A 21827-nucleotide genomic window follows, 5' to 3' on the forward strand; every position below is an offset into this window, starting at 1 on the left:
TTGGTGGAGAGTGTCACCTGCATGTCTGTATCAATTAAATTGTTAACAGCAGCGAAAACTTCTGTGGCTAGGAAGTTTCTTTGCTTGGATATGTATGGCTGAGCAGCAGGACTTATACGCAGCAGTGGGGGGACTCTAAGCCTTGTCAGAAATTCAAAGACATGACCCACCAATTGTAGGCTTGTTAAGAGATTTATCAAATATGTGCTTGGTCTTAGTTTATCTTTTATATGCAGTGTGGCATGTTTTCTTTATTGATAAGACAATAAAGTAACAAATCAGTTATCCTTGTTACATGACCCTGGCATCAGCAGTGCTTCCCAAACTCTAATGTGTATGCCAGTCACCCAGATATAATGTTAAGATGCATACCAGATTCAATAGCAAAAGAAGAACTTACGAAAGGAAGAAAATAAATTAGAATAATTAATTAAAATAGTTCTGAGAGAGATGGAAGAATAATATCTAAAGTACAGATAAAAGCACCATCCAAAGGATGAATGAATGGCTGGGCCAAGAGATTACCTAAAAGGATTCACTTAGCACATAGGATCCTAACAGTTTAAAAGAAGAAAATAGTGGACTGTGGACAGAAAGTAATTGTAAGTCGAAGATCTGTGATGTAGAAAGTTTTCCCAGCTGTGACAGGTCAAAGCTCATCTTCCCCAAGCAGCTGCAGTGTGAGAGCACACCAGCCTGACTAAAGTAATTTATTCCTTATTGTTCTTCCCAGTCCTGGAAAAAGAAGTTTAATGAACAAGTCTAAAAAGAGTATGTTATTCATAGAGTAGTGTTTTACTGTCTATTTCAAGCATTAGTCTCATAATTTGAATCATTTGTCACATCACTTTGAGCCCTAGGATATTTGGGAATTTCCTTTGCTAAATCATAGCGACCCATCATCCTTACCTTATCAATCATAGAATCCTTTTCCAGTAGGTCTTCCTCTGCTTACCCTCTCAGTTCACACCAAGCAATCCATTGTTTGTTACTCCAGAGGGGATAGAAGCTAGCAGCTTGAACTCTCAGAAGGTCTGTGTTATCATCTGGTTCAGAACAGTCAACAATCCAGGATAACAGTGTGTCCAGCTTTGCAAATAACTGAGTCATGTAAAAACCAAATAAAATATTTTGGTGTTTCCCTGTTACTCCTCCATTAGTTCAGCAACTGTGAGGCAATGGAAGCTTATATTCAACAAATTTTGGCAATTTTTATTGCAATAATGTATATGATTTCCCTTAAAACAGGTGTGAAAATAACATCGACATTGCAAGTATTGAAGCTTATTAAGCAGGCTGGTGACCGAGTCCTGGTGTACTATGAAAGGCCTGTTGGTCAGAGTAACCCAGGGGCAGTGCTGCAAGATAGTTTCGGCCAACTAGAAGAAAACTTCTTGTCAGGCACATGCCAACCGAGTTATGAAGACGAGGCCACAGGGTTGGCAGTAGATGCTGAAAACAGAGACCTGGAATCTGAATTTGAAGATTTGGCGAGTGATGTCAGGACACAAAATGAGTCTAAAGATGAGGCACAAGCATTAAGTCATAGTCCCAAACGTACACCAACAACACTTTCTATAAAACCCCTGGGAGCTATATCACCAGTTTTAAACCGCAAATTAGTTACAGGAAGTCACCCAGTACCACCAAAAATCCCACCCAAAGAAGGAAATAAGCCCTCAACCCTAAAAACTTCTGAGGTAACAGATCCAGCACAAATGTCAAAGCCTGCCCAGGGATCCACTTCCAAACCACCTGTGCCACCACGACCCCAGCTGAAAGTTGCTTTGCCATCTGCTGATGCTCCTAATCAGGCAGAACCAGATGTGGTTGAAAAGCCAGAGAAGGTGCTGGCAGCTCCTCCTGCTACAGATAAATCCACTGAAAAGCAAGCAAAAACTGTGGACCACGGAGAAGATGTCACTGTACCCAAGCCATCGGTAGCAAAGCAAGAAGTGGCTAAAGATTTTATTTCAGAAACTTCCTGCCCTACTAAGGACAATACAGACGATCCTCAAACATGGGAATCTTCAGAAATTCTTTACCGTAATAAGCTAGGAAAATGGACAAGAACCAGAGCGTCCTGTGTGTTTGACATAGAAGCCTGCCACAAATACTTAAACATTGCACTGTGGTGTAGGGATCCTTTCAAGTTGGGAGGTCTCATCTGTTTGGGACACATTAGTTTAAAACTTGAAGAGGTGGCTTTAGGATGCCTAGCTACATCAAACATGGAATATCTTTCAAAGTTCAGACTGGAAGCCCCCTCCCCTAAGGCTGTCGTCACTAGAACTGCACTCCGCAATCTGAGTGTGCAAAAAGGATTCAATGACAAGTTTTGCTTTGGCGACATTACTGTTCACTTTAAGTATCTGAAAGAAGGAGAACCAGACCACCAGATTGTTCCTAACATAGAAAAAGAAAAAGAACTGCATTTGGTGGAAGAAGGTTCTGCCCTCCCTAAAGAAGAGCACCTTGCTGGGCAGCTGAGTTTTGCAGAAAATAAACACAGTTTTCAGGATACTCAATTCCAGAATCCAACTTGGTGTGATTACTGTAAGAAGAAAGTCTGGACTAAAGCTGCTTCCCAGTGCATGTTCTGTGCTTACGTTTGCCATAAAAAATGTCAAGAAAAGTGTCTGGCTGAGACACCTCTTTGTGGAGCGACTGACAGGCGAATAGACCGGACCCTGAAAAACCTCAGGCTTGATGGACAGGACCCTCTTGTAAGCCTGCCTCGTGCTGACGCAGAGGCCAGCAAGTCAGTCAACAGAACAACTGGTCTAACCAGGCACATCATCAACACTAGCTCACGTTTGTTAAATTTGCGTCAAGTCTCTAAAACCCGCCTTTCTGAACCAGGGACTGATCTTGCAGAACCTTCACCAAAACATACACCCAACACATCAGACAACGAAGGCAGTGACACAGAGGTCTGTGGTCCAAACAGTCCTTCTAAGCGGGGAAACAGTGCGGGAATTAAGTTGGTGAGAAAGGAAGGTGGGCTGGATGACAGTGTTTTCATTGCCGTCAAGGAAATTGGCCGGGATCTGTACAGGGGCTTGCCTACCGAGGAGAGGGTCCAGAAACTAGAGTTCATGTTGGACAAGCTGCAGAATGAAATTGATCAGGAGTTAGAACATAATAATTCCCTTGTTAGAGAAGAAAAAGATACAACTGATACAAGGAAAAAATCTCTTCTTTCTGCTGCTTTGGCTAAATCAGGTGAAAGACTCCAAGCTCTGACACTTCTTATGATCCACTACAGAGCAGGCATCGAAGATATCGAAACTTTGGAAAGCCTGTCCTTAGACCAGCACTCCAAAAAAGTAAGCAAGTTCACAGATGATGCAGAAGAAGATCTGAATAATGAAATAAGCCAACTAATAGACACACAGCCATTCAGCAGCATAGCAGATGACTTATTTAGCCCCTCTGAGTCTGTGTAACACACAGGCTGCTTCAGGTTTTCCGTGACAGTGGGGGAAAAATTGCATCTCAAGTACCACAGCTACAACTATGTTAAAATCCTCTAAGGACGCACTTTGGCCTGCTTCTCCACAGTTACTTGCTTGTGTAAGAACAAGAATGAAAAAGGTTGTTTTCTGGCAAAAACATGACCAGCTCACTAAATTGGTTGCTTCAGGTTGCATTTATAGCTATGCTTTTTTGGGTTTATACTGGGAATTCATTTTTACTAATTTATTTTTAACTTTTTCTAATTATGTAATTATGTAAGCTAACTTTTCATGTTTATGTATGTGTGATGTGTCAGTGTATTCTCCTTCCTCTTAGCTTTTGAGTTAGTTTGAAGAAGGATACTGTCCAGCGTCTCAATGTTTTCATTGCCATCATGATTATATAACAGCTTTGCTGCATGCCCAGATTGACAGCAGTCACTGAGGGAACAAGTTTTGAATATATATTTTGTTATAAAGTTTATCATCTCAATATACTTGAGATATTTTTGTTATTTTGGGGTTCTCAGGGGTGTTTTGTTTTTGCCAAATGTAACATGAAAGCAGATGCTGCAGCTTTAGTCTGTTATGCAGGTTTGATTTTTTAAATTACATATATTGCTTGCTTTCTATGCTTTTGTGAAAATTTTTTCCCAAAATTTTTGTGCAGCTGAAGATAAAACAGTGATTACTTTGAAGAGCTTGCACTGAAAAGTACTGTGTAATAGGGAATTACAATATGCAGTTGGTCAAGGATTTTGTGGGAGGATGACAAAAATTTACTGAAAAACAGTAACCAATAGGATTTTGAAATATCTTTCAAAATGTTGATGCTTTCCTTTTAACTGGAAGTTTTAAATATTCATGATGATTTTTTTCATCTTTAGTTCTCTCATAGGAAATAAAGCATGTGCAAGGATATTTAAGTTTCAGAGGACTGTTCTTAAAATTACTTTTTACTTTTGGCTGGTTTGGTTTTTAAAACCTGCAGGAATATGTTGTGAAAAAGAATCATGCAAAATTGCCTCATCTGACATAGGCATAAAGGAATGTGATCATTCTGAGTACTTGTATAGTTCAGACTCTTTGTTAAAGACAGATAAGTGAAAAATGGACAATATATACACACAGTCATTGGAACGAGTTCTTTGAAATGAGGATGTACTCTGACTCCCTCTTAGGGATTCCAGTAATGAATGAGTGAGGAAAATATGTAATTGACTCAGTTGATGTGTTTTTCCCTTTTGTAGGTAACTGCTATGTTAACCAAGATACAGTGAAACTAACATGAAATTAAATTAGATGGAACAGCTTTTATAATTGGCTGGAAAATTCATATAATGCTATTGAGGATTGTGGCTTGGGTTTTTAGTCCAGTACTCCAAGAGTTTACGTTCAGGCTCTTCCATTAGTGAACTGTTTAACTGTAGGTAAGTCCCAAAGGGCTCCATATTGCAGGTTCTTCCATCTCTAAGATGGGAATGACACTTTAACTACCTCACATGATTGTTGTGAGGGAAACAGTGTTACGAATGGTCCAAAACTGTACACATGAAAGGTCTTATTTGTATGAATGAGAACATTCTTGAGGGTTGAGTTACTCCACATTTAAAGTCAAGAGTTAATTGTCACACCTGTTGTCTGATTTAGTGAAATATTAGAACACTGAATATTTTCCTTGGCTAAGTTTATAGCAAACAGAGATCTCTGTGTGCCCCCTTTTCTGGTGTTTATTTAAGCATGCCTGCATTTTAAGAGAACATTACCATGGCAGACTTAATATACCAAATTCTCTCAACTCTAAAATGTTCCAATAACATGCTTGAAACAATTTGCCCAACATATACCCACATTTCATCTTGTAAACAACAACTTAATCATTGATAACATGGAAGGCAGAGTATCTGTAAGTGGGTGGTATTTGTGGATTAAATCATGGAAAAGTAATGATACCTAAACATGCTGCTGAAATTGATGCATTTGAAAGAGGTGTAGAAGTAACATAAAGCTTGGTTTCACATAACAGTCTTCTTTTTAAAGTATTTTAACTTTGTAGAACCACAGTTACGGAAAGCTCAGTAATGCTGCTAATGACATTGGTTACGTATACCTTTAATGTAGTGCAATAGCTCCATATCCTGGGAAAGGCAGTGGCGGCATCACCGTGGTGTTAGTGCAGGGTGGGGACACTCCAAAGAGCCCAGCGCATAGAAAGGTGTGTGGCTTCGGTGGAAACAACTGTATAATGTTACTGATGTAATCTGGCTGCCATGCTAGGTTTTCAATAGCTAAAAAAACTAATAGAGCCTATCACAGAAGACAAATCTTCATTTGACAACATCAAAGAAAAGCATTGTGTCACTGTGGACAGTTGCCTGGTACAGTTTGGCCAGGCAGAGTCTACTTTTGCTAAATAAACTGGTTATTTTGCAAATTGCCGATAAACATTAAAATTTAATTTTTAACTTGTAAAATTTCAGATTTACGGAATTGCCTGTTTAATTAGTCTGTTTAAAGTGTATTCATATATTGATATTTAGTTGAAAGACTGGGTTAGACAAACAGCAAAATTTGAGCATTATTTTGCAATCATAAAATGCTACATTTCAAACCTTACATTCTTCAGTATAGGAACTTGTTGAAATACTATGGGCTTTTTGTGTGTTCTGAGAAAACAACCCTAAAAATTCTGGATACTACTATCAAATTCTAAATCTGTATCTAACAATTTAAAATTATTTGGCTGTTACTAATATTGTAATAAAGAATAATATCTTGGAACGTTTGGAGATGGGTCTCAGGATGAGCTAGTTAAGATGCAGGTTTGGACACTGTATCCCATATGAGAGTACCCAGATTTGAATCCTCCCAGTTCCTGCTCCCTGCTAATGCATTCCTGACTCATCAGGTGGTGATAAGTACTTAGGTCCCTGCCACTAACACCAGGGACGTGGTTTGAGGACTTGACTCTGTTTCAGCCTGGCCTAACCCACCTGGTGCAAGTGAATGATAGTTTAGCTGGCTCTCTGCCCCTCAGCTTTTTAAAACCTTGGCACAACTTGTGTCTAAAGCAAAATGATTTTCAATTTTTTCACTTTTAGAGGACTTAATTTCTGTTGTTGTTTTTTAAGATTTTTTTTTGGAAAGTCAGATATACAAAGAGGAAGAGAGACAGAGAGGAAGATCTTCTGTCCGGATGGTTCACTCCCCAAGCGGCCACAACGGCTGTAGCTGAGCCAATCCAAAGCCAGGAGCCAGTAGCTTCTTCCAGGTCTCCCACGCGGGTGCGGGATCCCAAAGCTTTGGGCCGTCCTCCACTGTTTTCCCAGGCCACAGGCATTGGATGGGAAGCAGGGCCGCCGGGATTAGAACCGGCGCCCAGATGGGATCCCGGCGTGTTTAAGGCGAGGACTTTAACCACTACGCTGGACCCTAGAGGACTTAATTTCTGACTGACATGATAACTTTAACAGCAACAAGAAAACTGCCCTGATCTTTTCTGGGTGGCAGCTCCCTTTAGTGATCCGATTGGAGCTATGAGAAGCACAGGGGAACAGCCATTCAGATGTCCCCAGTGTCACAGACTTTAGGGAACATGTCAGGCATTTGTGGCCCTCATGTTAAGCATTGTCAGGGCAAATCACCTGCATATTATATTTTCACCAGTTTTTGTTTCACAGCAGTCAGGACAACCATAAAAATGTACAATGATAACTTGGTGCTTTTTTTCTACACTAATATGACTATTTCAACATAAGCAAGTTGTGGAAAGTTAGAAAGTATGTCTTCATATTAACTTGAAATGGCTTTTACCTGATATCCACAAGCATTAGAGAATAGTCTTTAATTCAATATCCACGTCAAAACAATAATTTATTCCCACGGCAATATTTGTTTTATAAAGGAATACAAACAGTCATGGTACAGGGTTGAGAATATTTATTAAATAAACTGCCTAAAACATAATTTGGACAGATACACTTAGCAGTCAATAAAGAAGGCCGAATATTAAAATTCTTGTACCTACGTTACCAGGTACAGACAACCACCAACACCAAAATATATATTTTTTTCAAACAAACGTTCAGAGAACCATGTTTGGTTCTGCTAAATACGTAATTCCCCCTCCCACTAAAAAGGCTTCACAGCCTGGCTAACCCAGAATTGTCATCTGAAAGTAAACTGGGGCCTTAAGGACACAAATGAAATAGGAAGAAATTATGTGGTAGTGGTGGCAAGGAAAGCCATTTGAAGTCTGTCCTCCCTTAGAAGCAGCAGTGTTCCTGCCTTTTATTTTACCCATATAACTCCATGTCAGCCTCTCCCGAAAGGACACATCTGTGGAAACTGCCCAGTACAGATAAGTAGTAACAAGTGTGTGTGCATGAAACCACCTGCACTTGGGAAGCAGGCTTCAGACCATCACAAGCTCCCCAGGAAAGGCTCATAAAGCAAGGGCAGTCTTAGCCACTTCATCCTAGACAGTAAGAAGCAGTTTGTTGAGGAGTCTTTGTTCTTAAGGTTTTTGTTCCTTGATGTCCAGGTTAACACAAGCACAACTTAGCTTAATTGACATTAGGTCAGTTTTTGTTTGTGGTTACAAAAGTGAAGAATTAAGCATCACTAGAGTTGTGTGGCACGTTATGTTCACTCTCCAATCATAGAAAACAATGCAAACTGATGATTCCTATTTACTGATACACGGAAAAGGCACATCAGTGTAATCATGCTTAGAAAACGAGTACACAGCACACAAGATGACACGGGGACACACATATTCAGATGTTTGCTTTTTCTGCCTGGGGAAGGGGATGTGTTATCACCCTACTTTTACCCTTATTCAGAACAATTTCATTCTTTTACCTTAATTTTTAAGAATTACTTTAACATTGGAGATGTAAAACACTTTTAGGAGTCTGGAAAGTAATAGTCTCAGACAACCCCAAATTAATCCCAAAGAAACACTTTAGATGATCTAGAAAGAAGTCAAAGATGTAGTTTGATTGCTCAGGTCACAGCAGCTTTTTAAGTTTCCTTTTCTAAAACTTGAACTTGGTGTTGATAAATTGTACTATGCTCAAGCAACCTTGACAATGTAAGATACACTTAGTTTTCTCTCATAAGAGTACACTGTAAAAGGAAGGCTTCTTGTTCCTGACTGAATAGTTGGGTGCTTCTGTTTCCAGAACATTACTGGTTTTTTCCCTTGTACCTTTACAGTTTGCCGCCAACCACATGACAGGTAAACACAGTTGACAGCCATCTCAATCCGGGTAGGGTATCAAAGAAAACCTGTGCCAGGTGAGATCTGTGGGTGAGCCTAAAAGGTAACTGACTCAAATCCTTGTCCTTTGCACTTAAGATAACTAGCTTCTAACCGTGGGTATAGTAATAAGTCAAGTTCGTACCACTTGTTCAGTGTCACCACATAACGTACGCTGTCTGGATTCTATTTGGCAGACTTCTAGTGTCTCGTCGGAAGAGTCTCAGTATGTGCTTTAAACATTCATTACCAATATTCAGAAAAAAAAAATATGTTTTTCTTTTGCCCAAGTGTTTGTGAATGTAAGTTAAAAAATACTTGATTTGGATTCAAACATTTATAGATTTACATATTTCGTGAAAATATATTGTATAATATTTAATAAAACCAAATACTCAAAATAAAGTTTCAACACTATTTATACAAATCCCTAGAAAAGCTTTTTCTTTATAAGGCTATTGGCAATCAATCATAACCATGGAAAAGAAATAATGACCTTTGGTTGTTTTTCACCAGGGAGGCATGGTAAGACTAAGACAGTTCTGGATGAGTCGTGTCACTGGAGAAGCTTTCCTACAATTAAATACTCTGATGATGATGAGGGCTTCAGTCGCTTTCAGATTCTTCTTCACCTAGTGGATATGACTGTATGTTATTCTGAGTGTACATTTTTGTTTTAATGGGGCAGTTATGATCCATGAGAATAGCCTACAAGAGAGCGAAGGAAAAGAATATTAATTTTATGCTTTTTTTCGAAAGATGGTTTTTACCTGTTCATAGAGATTACTATTTGAAAGTTCTGTATTATTATTTGCTATTAACTAGTCATTTGGAGGAATCAGCAGGTGCAATGCCTGGAAGACCTGGAGTTCAGGGCAGTTCCAGGCAACAGGAGATTGCAGACGTGGTCTCTGTGCAACTTAGATCATGCCTGTTGGGAACCGTAAGTCAGTGCTCAGAACCAACTGGGAAGCTTGGCTGAACAGGTTGGGTTTAAGAAGCATTCATTGTAGACTTCTGGAGTTGGAATAAGGATTCTAGAAGTAACCACTGCCAGCTTGTTTGCATCATTCTGGATGTGCCCTTGGTGGGACAACAGGCACCCTCAGGTTAGAAAGATAGCTATGAGTGAACCAAAGTCTCAGTTCTCTTAGCCAGCTATATACAGAGACTACTGTGGAAACAGTTTAAGGCCATGTCACCATGGCTCCTGACACTTGTGTCTAAGCATTCGAAAGCTTTCATCTTCTTGCAAATGTATGATTTAAATTTTTTTTTCTAATGGTAATTTTCTAATTTTTTTTACTTCCTCCTGATAGTTAACATTTAAAAGCACTGTGTGACTAGGGACTAGAATGTTAAACTTACACATCAAGAGTCCTTATTCCTCCTGAACATGTGCAGAACCAAGCCTGTACTCTAAGGCAGCTGATGCCATGCGTGCGAGCACCATGCTGAGCATTCTAGAAGCAAAACTGCAGCTTTATACTAACCCCATGGTGCAGGCTCAAAACATGGGTACAGAGTAGGTTCCATGACCCCCTGCAGATGCTCAAGTCCCTTATGTAAAATGGAGTAGTTGGTGTAGAATCTACACATCTCTGGATTGTGCCTAGTATTAACTGTATAAGCTATGTAAGTAGTTGTCACACTGTTAATGTGTGAGACAACTTATGTAAGTCAGATGCATGAGGAGTAATAGCAAAAATATATACATGTTCCACAGAGGACACTGGTTTTGATTTTGTTTTTTGTTTTTTGTTTTTTTCCTTCTGAATGCTTTCTATTTGTGGTTGGTTGAACTGATACATGCAGAAGTTGTGGTATGGATGGGTGGCTGTTCAGCAAACAGAAGCCATGCAGCCTCATAGCAGAGTCCACTTGTAAATCCACAGGAGTTAGACTGCTGAGGATGTCACCTGTAGCTCAGGCGAAGTCTCTTCATCAAATAAGTCTGCTAGAGTTTTCCTGCTATGGTGTGAACTATTCCCCCCAAAACCCTTTCATGCAGTTTTCAAATCTAAGCACTAAAATGTGTCACATGTTGGCCTGTATTGGGGTCTATTAGCTGTTACTCTCCACTGTTGTCCTGCAGATTTATCTTTTTCCAAGAAATTCTCAAATGACCCACCTGTGTGACATGAGGATAAGGACTTCCATGATCCCCTAAGCCAGCTGAAACTGTCAGCTTCAAACTTAACTGTCTTCTAAAATTGGATGAGACTAGACATTGAATATCTGGACCCGTCTTACATTACATGGAGCTTTATCCCATGACAGTTAAATGTCTCCTCTCCACAGATGAGTGATTCTCAAGGAAATACATGCCCAAGGTTCAATTTAGAGATGGGAATGACAGAAGAGGTTAAAAATGCAATTTCAGGTCCCTACCCTCACACATGGTGTTGAGACACATCTGAAGTAGGAGTTGAGGTGAACCTTGGAACACAGAAAGGATCTAGACAGCAAGGAAAATGGTACAAGCAAAGCACATGTCTTCGCCTAAACAGGACACTAAGCCAGCCTGGCCACCGCAGAGACCTGGTATGAGACAGATAGCTGCAGACAAACCAAAGACTGAAGGAATGCCAGCCCTGACTTTGATTCTTGCTTGGCCCATACTCTGCCTTGCAGATGTCTTCCACTGTTTGGTTCACTCCCCATCAGACAACGTAGATACATGCCAACGTGTAAGGGACTCTGAGGCCCAGGACTGTGCACATACTATGAACTCAATAAGACTGCATCGCAAGGCGGTCATTGGGTGCAGCAGATAACTCTCTTCTTCAGAGTCCTACTTCTGCTGTCTGAGTCTGATTGCATTCCTGGCCACTCTGCTTCTGATGTAGCTTCCTGCTGATGTGCACCCTGAGAGGCAGCACGCGATGCTCAAATGCTTGGGTTCCATTCTGCATGGGACTCCTGGCTTTAGCCTTGGGCTAGCCATGGTTGTTGTGGCCACCTGGGGAATGAATTCACTCTTTCCCTTTAAAATAAAATTTTTCTGAAAAAATACTTTTGAAACACTACACTGCAAGGGAAAAAGTTCAGTCAGACTGATTATTTGGCATCATGCAGACTGGCATGAGATTTTATCTATTCAGCTGAACAGTATTTGTCAGCAGCTTAAAAACAAAACAGGTTCTAGACTTCTGATCCTCACAGGAAATACATATGGCATACTTTTCATGTCACGTGATTAAGCAGGATAGCGTGTAGTATTTCAGACATGGCATGAACTTGAGTGAGTCAAGTGCATGAGGAACAAGGGCAAAATGGCACGTCACACAAGCAGATAAATTTAAAGCAACACTCCACACACTGCTATGAGAAGAGAAAACGCAAAAGAAGAGAATTCATGTTGAATTCGAAGCAAAGCCCAGCTACTGAGAGCTGAGTTGGGGCCCCTGCCAAATGCTAGCTCACATCTCACTGAGCAGAGTCAGGGTCTCCAAGTGGTAAGAACATAATTGGACCAAGTGAAGTCTGAAAGGAAAACAGTAAGAATACTCAAAAAGTAAGAACCCCATATTTGAAACTTAGAAATGTACCAGAGGTTCATACTGGAAAAAAAATGTATTCTCTTGCACATAATTAGAGAAAACTGGTTTTGTGTCTACAGATATGTCCTGCAAAGGAATAGATTCCTGTAAGTGGATCATAATATTCAGAGCACCCTGGCTCTCCCTAGCCTCTGACCGGTCATCCTGACCCAACCCATGGTATCCCCAAAAACAGAATTGTTGGCAAGGTCTTTATAATGACCACCAGAGCCATCCAGTTAAGCAAGCTGCAGTCTTCAAACCACCTGTTCTCTTCCCTGAACAATAATTAGAAACAATCAAAACTTAATTCTTCTACCTGGAGAATAAACCCTCATCAAGCACAGCTATTCTCAGCCGGAGATGAGAAGAACTAAGAACACCTATGTGACCAAAACTGGCACATAGCTCTCAAATGGCAGTACTGGCATTTCTTACAGACAACTTGAGCAGTGATTTCCACACCTATATTGACAACAGTGAAGAAAAACAAATCAAGTAAACCAAACAGTATTTGTGCTCATAAGCTAATTTATAACTCTGTGGCTTGACAACTTAGGTCCAAACTCCTTATTATCAAGATGCTGTGTAATGAGATACTTATTTGCCAAGGGCTGAATGCCTGCCTTGTGACTCTCAAATCCACCGGAACTTGGTAACTGGTGTCCCTGAATGCCAGTGTTCATCTCTGCTGGATTTTCTCAAGTGCACAACGATCAATTTTTTCTCCTCCGTGGCATACTGCTGTGCTGTCCGCATATCCCCTGATCATTAGGAGTTATCGGCCTCCACCTGCTTCCTTCCTGCTTACACAATGAGCAGGCTGTAGCTCTGTCCTCCACCCTCAAATGTTAGCATTCTGCCAATCAAATGGCATCCAACATATTTCCATTTATGGGCACCAATTATGAACAGGAAGATGCATATTTTCTTAAGTTTTTAATGATGTGCTAGCCATTCTAATGATTGTGACATTTTATAATGAAACTGGGTTTTCTGGAAACCTGTAATTATTATTTTCCCTCTTCCACTTCCTTTGGGAATTTGTTTAGGTGAGCTTTAAAGCACTGGTCTAAACAGGGAAAGAAGAGGCACCGAGGCCTCCTCTTGCCATTCCTTTTGCTAAACAAAGTAGTAGACTTCACTCACTTCCCTCATTGCCTCAGATAAGCCATCATGCAACTTCCACTAAACACATACACCACAGCCACTAACTGCTGCCTGACAAGATGAGCCAGCTCAGCTATCCTAGAGTCTGTATAGCAAAAGGAAAATTCCTGCATGTTGTAGAGAAGAAAGGGAGAAAAATCTGGTTCCTTTGGCCAGAGTCAGATAGGAGAAAGAAGAGTGAAAACACATTTCTTGAGCCAGTTCCCAGCACTCTGTTGGGATTCTTACCTTTAACCCTCATGACAACCCATGAGGTAGTTGCTACCATTTCCTCAGCCACACAATGCAAAAGAAAACAGGGTCTTACCAACCCTGCCTGGCGGGGCTGACTCAGCTTCCTGGCCCATACTGGTCCTTTGCTACCTCCCAGGAACCTTCAACAGACTCCTGGGTGACAGCAGCAACTGTGAGCAATTTTAAAAGGTTGAAATTAACCTTCATGCAGCCTTAATCAAATCGATACAACAGCAACAGAACAAATGTTTTCCTGTGTTTTACTGAGAACTTTCAGACCCTATCTGGACAAGCTTCTGTGCAAGCATCAGCCAAAGATGGATTGGGAATTTATACACCTAGACTGGAGAGAGTTAAACTCCTAAGAAAATCTCTCCCTGAGGAAACCCCATGGTCGCACAGAGCCAGGGATGATCAAAGCCAAAGAGGATGTAGCCAACCAGGTATTTCCCAAGCTCCTTCCACTCTTTCTGGGAGTCAGATGGGTCCAGAATAGCTCAAAATTATGTGAAGTCCTCTATGATAAAGGGTACAAGGCCAGTACCCACTGCTTGATATTTTTAAATATTCTAAATGATGAATGTTAAAAATAGTTGGAGAGTCATGGGAGGGCAGTCCAGAAAATTTCCAAGCACTGTAATATGCTCATCCCAAATGAATCTCACATCCATTCATAAACACAGGAAGTATCCCCCTCATTTGTTTTGTTCATCCTAAGTGCAAGGCATTCCTTCAGCTGGCAAGGATCTGGTAACATCTGATATTAAAACATCACAGCGTCATTGCCAGGTATGAATGATGTTCAGAAACACTTGAGTTTTTCCTTGCTGGGTAAACACCTTAGCTTAAAATGACTTGGAAAATTCACAGGTAGAGTCAAAACAGCTCAAGTTGTTCAAAAGAGGGACACGATCTCTTGCCTCTGACAAAGATTCTATTCATGAGGTTGTGAGGTACACAGCTGTACATGCTCATGTTTGTACCCCAACTGTATATACAAGAATAAAAAACCTATGCCCAGTCCCAGAATCCTATATACAGTACACACCAAGACATCATCTTCCACCAAAAGATGTAAGGGTTAGGAGAGAAGCAGACAGTAGCACAAATGGCTGATCTTGGGATTGAATACAGAAGGCAGAAAATTACATTCAAGATTTACAAGAACCCTAGAAAATCAAATTGAACTATGACAGGTTTATATCTGGTTGACAAAAGAACTATATAAATGCTAATTATATACAAGCATAATTTGATTCTTCAAGTTTAAGTGAAAGCAGTTAAATAAAGCATGTGTTAGAAACTAAACAAATGCATTTGGCAAGAAATATTTCAGTCAAACAGAGGAAATTACTCAGAGTACCCAGAAGACTATACCAAAACACACACATACACGCACACCATTGTATCCTACATTTTTTCTTACCATTTTTTCCTCCTTGGCAGGTGGACTCCGAAGAAAGAAGCAGAGAGGAGCAAAAAGAATATCAATGATCCCAATGATTGTCATGAGCCATGGAAAGCCAATTGCCTTGGCAATAGCACCACCGGCAGAGGGACCTTTCAGGGAACAGAAAATTAGACAAAGCTGCCTCAAATGTCTGGGAGACAGATGCAGATTTCAACCATTTTCATAAGAATATTCTGTCCTCTGTTCAGATGGTTATTCAGAAAAGCCAGTGCTCTTACCTATTGCATATCCCATACAAAAAGCCACATCGGCAATAGCATATACACTCCCGTAAACTGACACATGCCGCAGGTCCACGAGGTAGCCCATGATGGGCATCATTGACGAATCCACCATCCCTGTGGACAAGGAGGGAACAGGGTGTAGAATCTGAACAGCCACCCACCAGCTCTTCCCCTGTGCCATGTTCCCTGCGGGTCTCATGGCCAAGCCTGGTAGCATACTGTCACCCAGCACGGTTGGTAATTGCTGAAGCTGGCCATGAAACCCAGGGCCTTCTTCAAGTCACCTGTAGGCCACCAATTGCTCTTAGCCATGCCTAACTTTGTCCTCCTCCAAACCAGACATCTCACCCAGCCAGGGCCTCCACCCCTGGGCCTCACCAATGGGGAAATGCACAGGTGGATCAGAGGGTACCAGATCTCAGTGGAGTCCAGCCCCACGTGGAGAACAAACTCCGAGGCTGGTTCATTCAACTTAACTAAAAAGAATGATGACCCTAAGCAGAGATTGAATCACTCAAGTCTCTTGGATGGTCTGGGGCATGCAGCAGAAAGAAAGTGCATGCATTCAGTTTGGGTTTCAATCATTGACTGAGTGACAGTGGTCATGCCTAGCTCTGTAAACATTACCTTCCCCATCATAAAATGGGATTTAGTGTCTGGCTATGACGCGCTGGGTTTCACGAGCTCATTCATTGGGGAACTCAAATGTTAGCACTCAGCTGTATGGCGGCAGTGGCTAACAGGTGAGGGAGATTCCTCTCATTCAAATAATATTGGTTCATTGCTTCATATGTGCAAGGTGCTGAAGAAAGGGAGGGATGCTGTGTGAGAAGATATAAAGGCACTTCAAAAAGTTCAAGGAAAGAGCACATCACACAAAAAATGATCCATCATTGGTGGCATAGCTTGCTAATCTTCCGCCTGTGGTATTGACATCCCATATGGGCATCAGTTAATGTCTTGGCTGCTCCACTTCTGATCTAGCTTCCTGCTAATGGCCTGGGAAGGCAGAGGAGTATGGCCTAAGCCCTTGGGTCCCTCCACCCATGTGGGAGACCCAAAGGAAGCTCCTGCTCTCAAGCCAGCCCAGTTCTGTTCACAGCACTCATTTGGAGAGTGAACCAGCAGTTGGACGAGCTCTCTCTTTGTCACTCCCTCTTTCTCTCTGTGAATTTCAAGTAACAAATCTTTTAAGATTTACTTATTTTTATTGGAAAGGCAGATATACAGAGAAGAGGAGAGACAGGAAGATATTCCATCCAATGGTTCACTCCCCAAGTGGCCACAATGGCTGGAGCTGCTTTCCCAGGCCACAAGCAGGGAGCTGCATGGGAAGCAGGGTCGCCAGGATTAGAACCAGCGACCAGATGTGATCCTGGCATGTTCAAGGCAAGGACTTTAAGTGCTACGCTCTCGTGCTGGGCCCAAGCAACAAATCTTTAAACACACACACAGACTTCAAAATTAACTTTTCACTCCACTTTTCCACACTTTTAAAGTATCTTCACATATACTAAGTGAACCCAACCTCACCTGAGAGTCAGAAAAGGGCCAGGTCAGTCTTCCTGTTGTACCACTCAAAGAATAAACTTGGGCTTAATGTGTGATAAAGTTTGTCAGGACCAGTGAATATAAATGAGAAAAATGCACTCTTCATCTCCTACATTAATAAGATTTTTCCTAACATGTTCATTACTGCCCCTAAAAATAGGAAGGCTTACCTGCTTTGCCTTGAAAATCCCTACAGCTCACATGGTCATTCTCAGGATACCCTGTTCCAACCAGGAAGGTCTGTTCACAGACCTGGATAAGAGCTTCCTTCCACTGCCCACACACAGCAATGGACAGCTAAGTTTGTTTCTGTGAGCATGAGGCCTTTTGAATGCTGGTTTTCAGAAAATAACTGATTAGGGCATGGAGGCAGAAATCTTTGCATGGGTAATCTACAAGTTGTAATTGAGCTAACCTGCCCATAGCTGCTTTGACTTCTGAGAAATTGAAATTAAGTAACTACAGTTGATGAAAGAGAGATTTCTTTCCTGGTGCGAGACTAGCTTTAAATTTAGACACAAAACCACTGTGACTTACCAATGGCAAAACCGACTCCAAAGTTGGGAGCAATGAGTCCATAAATGTTTTTTGCAAAAGGAATCTGTAAGTGGAAATTAGTGTTACTGTCAAATAACATTACTCAACTCAAAAATTATCTTGGAAAAAAAAATCTAAAAATGTTTTCCTGGGTCTAGTGTGCCTGTTCCTTTCTGAGGTAAGTGGGAAGAAAAGAAGAGTCAGGAGGGAACATCAAAGCTTGATGATTGTGACCATCCGGAACCCTAGTCAGCTGCCCCAGTGCAGGCCAGCATGGTCCACGCTCAGACTCTGACAAGCAGAGAAGGTCCCAGCGTGGACATCCACCATCGGTAGAAAATGTTTTATTCCAGAAAACCTTGCTGCTGCAGGCGCTCTGCCCGAAACAGTGTGAGACATTGTAAATGTTTAAGATGATTGAGGAGGCAGGGTGACAGGTGGTGATGAGAGCATGCTAAAAACATTCTAAACAATCTTTGACATAACAAAAATACATCACTTGCAGAGTTCTTATCCAAAATGTTTGAGATGATAAGAAATTAAGATAAAATGAAAAATGTGATAAAACCAAATAACAAGCAGCTTTAAAATGTGGCTTAGTGATTGTAGCCCCAAACAAGAAAGTCCCCATCGCAAACTTGTCAAGTGTCATCTTTTACTCACACATAAAATGCTGACTCCAACAATGATCATTCCTACAAGAGCACAAAGCCACCTGTCGAAAGAAGAGGCGGGGCATTAAGACACAAGCACTCAGAATACTTTTCAATAAAAAGTATTCAAAATTTCCAATGAAAATAAAAATGATGGCTTCTAACAGTTACAGCAGAAATCCTGAGATACATTTTAAGAACTATATTAGAATGAGCAGTTTTCATTTCATCTTACCTTCCCATTTTGTGTGCAAGTATCCCAAAAATATTGGTTCCAATGAGATAAGAGATACTGGCGGGCAAGAAAGCAATGCCTGTAAATTTATGAAAAGGACACTTTATCAGTGCTGACATCAGGCACATGTGAGAAAACCTAATAATCACAGACACCACTCTGCCGATTAGAGCAGATGACACGGTGCCTGGGGCCTGCACCCAGGCAGCTCATATCCGGTGGCTGACGGCTCCTGTCTGGACCCTGTCGGGCTTATCTGTCTCGCAAAGCATCTGAGACTCTCCAGAAATGAAAATCACTTCTCTATCAATGCTCCATCTCACCCTGTTGGCTGGTGTACGTGGAGACCAACACGAACAGCCCCTGACTGTGGGAGCTGGGCAATTCTACGTCCCTAAGCCAGGTAGCCTCTTCCTTCCCTGTGTAATTTCATGTGACAGAGGTAAGGCAGTCATAAAAAGAATAGGGGAAAACTGGGTGAGCCAAAAAGGGTAGAAATTATCCCAAACACTTTCATTAAATCACCAGTGATTTCCCTATGAGTTCATACACATTTATAAAATATACATAGGTCTCAAAAAAAAAAAAAACCCACAGGCTTGTACTATACCTTCTGCTCTATATTCTAATTCCTTCTCACTAACCTTATAAACATATTTTTAGCCCAAAACTGTCAATTATGTGGTCACCCTCTGTGATCAAGCTATATGTGTCTGACATTTTCATGCCAAACATGCCCTCTGCATTGAAAAGGTTTGGGTGCCAGAGCTCTACCCACGCTGCTCCCAGCAATCTGCATCCTTGCATTAGAACAATATATTATAGACAGCTCTCCAAACTTCTTTCAGAAACTGGACATACCACATTTGATCCCAAGCCTTGTTCCCACAAACGGTACAAGTTGCAGTGTTCTCCATTGTATGATTGCAGACATTACATATGCATGGTAAATGCATACAACTGTAGCTGGCCCAAGGGCCTTTCTGGTCCTGGGAGATCACCATCACAAAAGGGACAAGTGTGACCTTGTCTCCTTAGTGTCAGAATACTAAAGCAAACACACAGGAGGCTGGACCTCCTAATAGTTGGAATTTTCCTGAGTTAAATCCCAAATCAAATCATTTTAAACTATGAGATGCTGGAAAAAGGCTCTTACATCCCAGAAAGTCATTTCTATCATGCCTATCATATGCAGTGGCCAATTAATTGTTCAGCGCCATCTGACTCAGCCAGCACGTACTGATAGTCACGTGTCCAGCACAGCACTGGCCTGTAGCACAGACCTAGACAACATGGCTCTTGTCCTGTCATAAGTGTCTCTAAGGAAAAAATCAGATGAACTTTGAACTGTGACTAATACAACAAAATGACGGATGCCTTGCTATGGGAGCTCAGATCCTACAGCTGGTGATGCTGCCTCAAGAAGATGCTACTAAAAGCTGGCTTCAAAAGCCACATGGTACAACTTCCCACACTAAACATGGAGAGTTCAGATATTAAGCATATGTGATGAGCTCTGTCTCATGAAGTGTCTCCAAAGCCCAGAAGGCACAAGTGAATAAAGCAACAAATTGTAAGAAAATTAACAGTGTGGGCTAAAGCACCCAAACCCCATCTGCCACTGCCAGCCAGTCATTGCCCTGGGGGAACTGCAGGCTAGGGCTGGAAGATCTGTGCTTTCTCGATAAGCTGGAATTCTAGATTCCTAATAGGAAATCTCCTGACTTGGAAATGCTGGTAATGAAGTTTCATAAAACAGAAAGCTTTTGCAGTCCCACAAAATTGTAGCCCACCAGAACCTAATTCAGGGTCAAACTTAATCTACAAGCTGCCCATCTTGAACTCTGGTCAAGGGAAGCGGTTCCCAGAGAACCCGACCTGGGTTCCACACCTACTGCTGGATTCCCATTCCAGGAGTGGAGCCTGGACTGCATCTCCAAACCAAGGCTTCAGGCAGGGATCAGACAAGCCCCAGAGGAAGCCACAGGACAGCTGCCCCTTTGAACCTGCATGAGGCTGAGTGCCCCACACGACCCAAAAGCAGGGTGCATCTTACTTTCCACAAACAGGCAAAACTCTTGGGCAACAAAATTCATCTCATGAACATCAAGAGAAGCACTGTACTAGAAGGCTGGAAGCATGAGGTTGCTAGCTGGAGGCTGAGCAGGGCACTCTGCCATCTCAGAGCTCAAGAAATACCCACTGCTCCCTCGGAACATACTTCATAGGCATAGGGCAGCTTTGGGGGCCCACTGCAATGGCTCAATTGGCTAATTCTCTCCCTGTAAATGCCAGGATTGTATATAGGTACCAGTTCATTATCCAGCTGCTCCACTTCCCATCTATCTCCCTGCTTATGCCCTAGGAAAACAGCAGACGACGACTCAAAGCCTTGGGACTCTGCACCCATATGGGAGACCTGGAAGAAGTCCTGGCTGTGGTGGCCATTTGGGGAGTGAACCAGCAGATGGAAGATCTGTTTCTCTTCCTCTAAATAAAATCTGCCTCTCCACAAGGCAGCTTTGAACAAACACCTCACAGTGAGATCCTTATCAAACGGCCCTTCCGTTCTGGTCCCCAGACCCTGCTGCTGCACACCGACATCGTCCCCAGACCCGCACACACCAGCCCTCTACCTGGTAGCCGCTCCTTCCCTCCCCAGAGCAATGTGGCCTCCCTGCTCTCTGCTCACACTAGAAAGTTTGCCAGTGACCATGCTGCACTTTGTAACCTGACTTCAACCACAGCCTCCGTCAGCACCCAAGGGAAAACTTTGCACCATCAGGCAAACCAAGGGCAGCTGACATAAGAGCTCATCCACAGCAATGACAGTCCAGGCGAGTCCTTGTTACTTCCCAGTGAAGGTGGCCCTGAGTGTCCCCAAGGTCTCAGCTGGGAACACGGATGGGTTCGCACTACCCTACCCCACAGGGGGCTTAGAAGACTTGATATTGTCATACCCTGCAGCCACAGGATGTTAGTATACCTCTTGCGTGTTGGTATACAGCTTGGGTGCACAGGACAAGCCTGAGGTTCAAGCTGGCAGGAGCAGAGCAGTTCCAATGTCCCTCCCTCTACCTCTCACTGCACAACCACATCTCAATACAGAAAATTGGATTCAAAGAATCAGAACAAAGAGAGTCTGGGTCCGTGCTTGCCCAGAGCCTGTTAAGCTTGATTTTGAGATCCACAAACCTCCCCCTCAACTCTGGGTCTGCCCCTAAGCCTCAAGCTGATAAAGGTCACTGGACCTAGAACTTGAGGTTAAGAGAGAACACCTTGGGCCCAGCATGATGGCTCAATGCTAAATCCTCAACTTGCATGTGCCAGGATCCAATATGGGCGCTGGTTTGAATCCCACCTGACCCACTTCTCATCCATCCACCTCCCTGCTTATGGCATGGAAAAGCAGTAGAGGATGGCCCAAAGTCTGAGTACCATGCACCCTGCATGGGAGACCCAGAAAAAGCTCATGGCTCCTACCTTTGG

At 42.1% G+C, this 21827-nt stretch overlaps 2 protein-coding genes across 2 annotated transcripts in view; one reads left to right on the forward strand and one right to left on the reverse strand.

Annotated features, from left to right (window-relative positions):
• Window positions 1-5487, forward strand: part of PDZD8 (PDZ domain containing 8) — a 58936-nt gene extending 53449 nt beyond the window's left edge. The window contains exon 5 of the mRNA XM_040992044.1: window positions 1249-5487. Coding sequence (XP_040847978.1) covers window positions 1249-3449 — 2201 coding nt within the window. The 3' untranslated portion in view covers window positions 3450-5487. The remainder of the gene's footprint in view (window positions 1-1248) is intronic.
• A 2216-nt stretch (window positions 5488-7703) lies between these two features.
• SLC18A2 (solute carrier family 18 member A2) overlaps window positions 7704-21827 on the reverse strand; it is a 31756-nt gene continuing 17632 nt past the window's right edge. Inside the window, exons 10-15 of the mRNA XM_040992046.1 lie at window positions 18339-18417; window positions 18114-18165; window positions 17451-17514; window positions 15357-15476; window positions 15094-15227; window positions 7704-9429 (exon numbers count right to left, since the gene is read on the reverse strand). Coding sequence (XP_040847980.1) covers window positions 9328-9429; window positions 15094-15227; window positions 15357-15476; window positions 17451-17514; window positions 18114-18165; window positions 18339-18417 — 551 coding nt within the window. The 3' untranslated portion in view covers window positions 7704-9327. The remainder of the gene's footprint in view (window positions 9430-15093; window positions 15228-15356; window positions 15477-17450; window positions 17515-18113; window positions 18166-18338; window positions 18418-21827) is intronic.

Source organism: Ochotona curzoniae, unplaced genomic scaffold (genome assembly GCF_017591425.1).
Source record: "Ochotona curzoniae isolate NIBS_2020 unplaced genomic scaffold, NIBS_Ocur_1.0 contig_66, whole genome shotgun sequence".
NCBI classification, from domain to species: Eukaryota; Metazoa; Chordata; class Mammalia; order Lagomorpha; family Ochotonidae; genus Ochotona; species Ochotona curzoniae.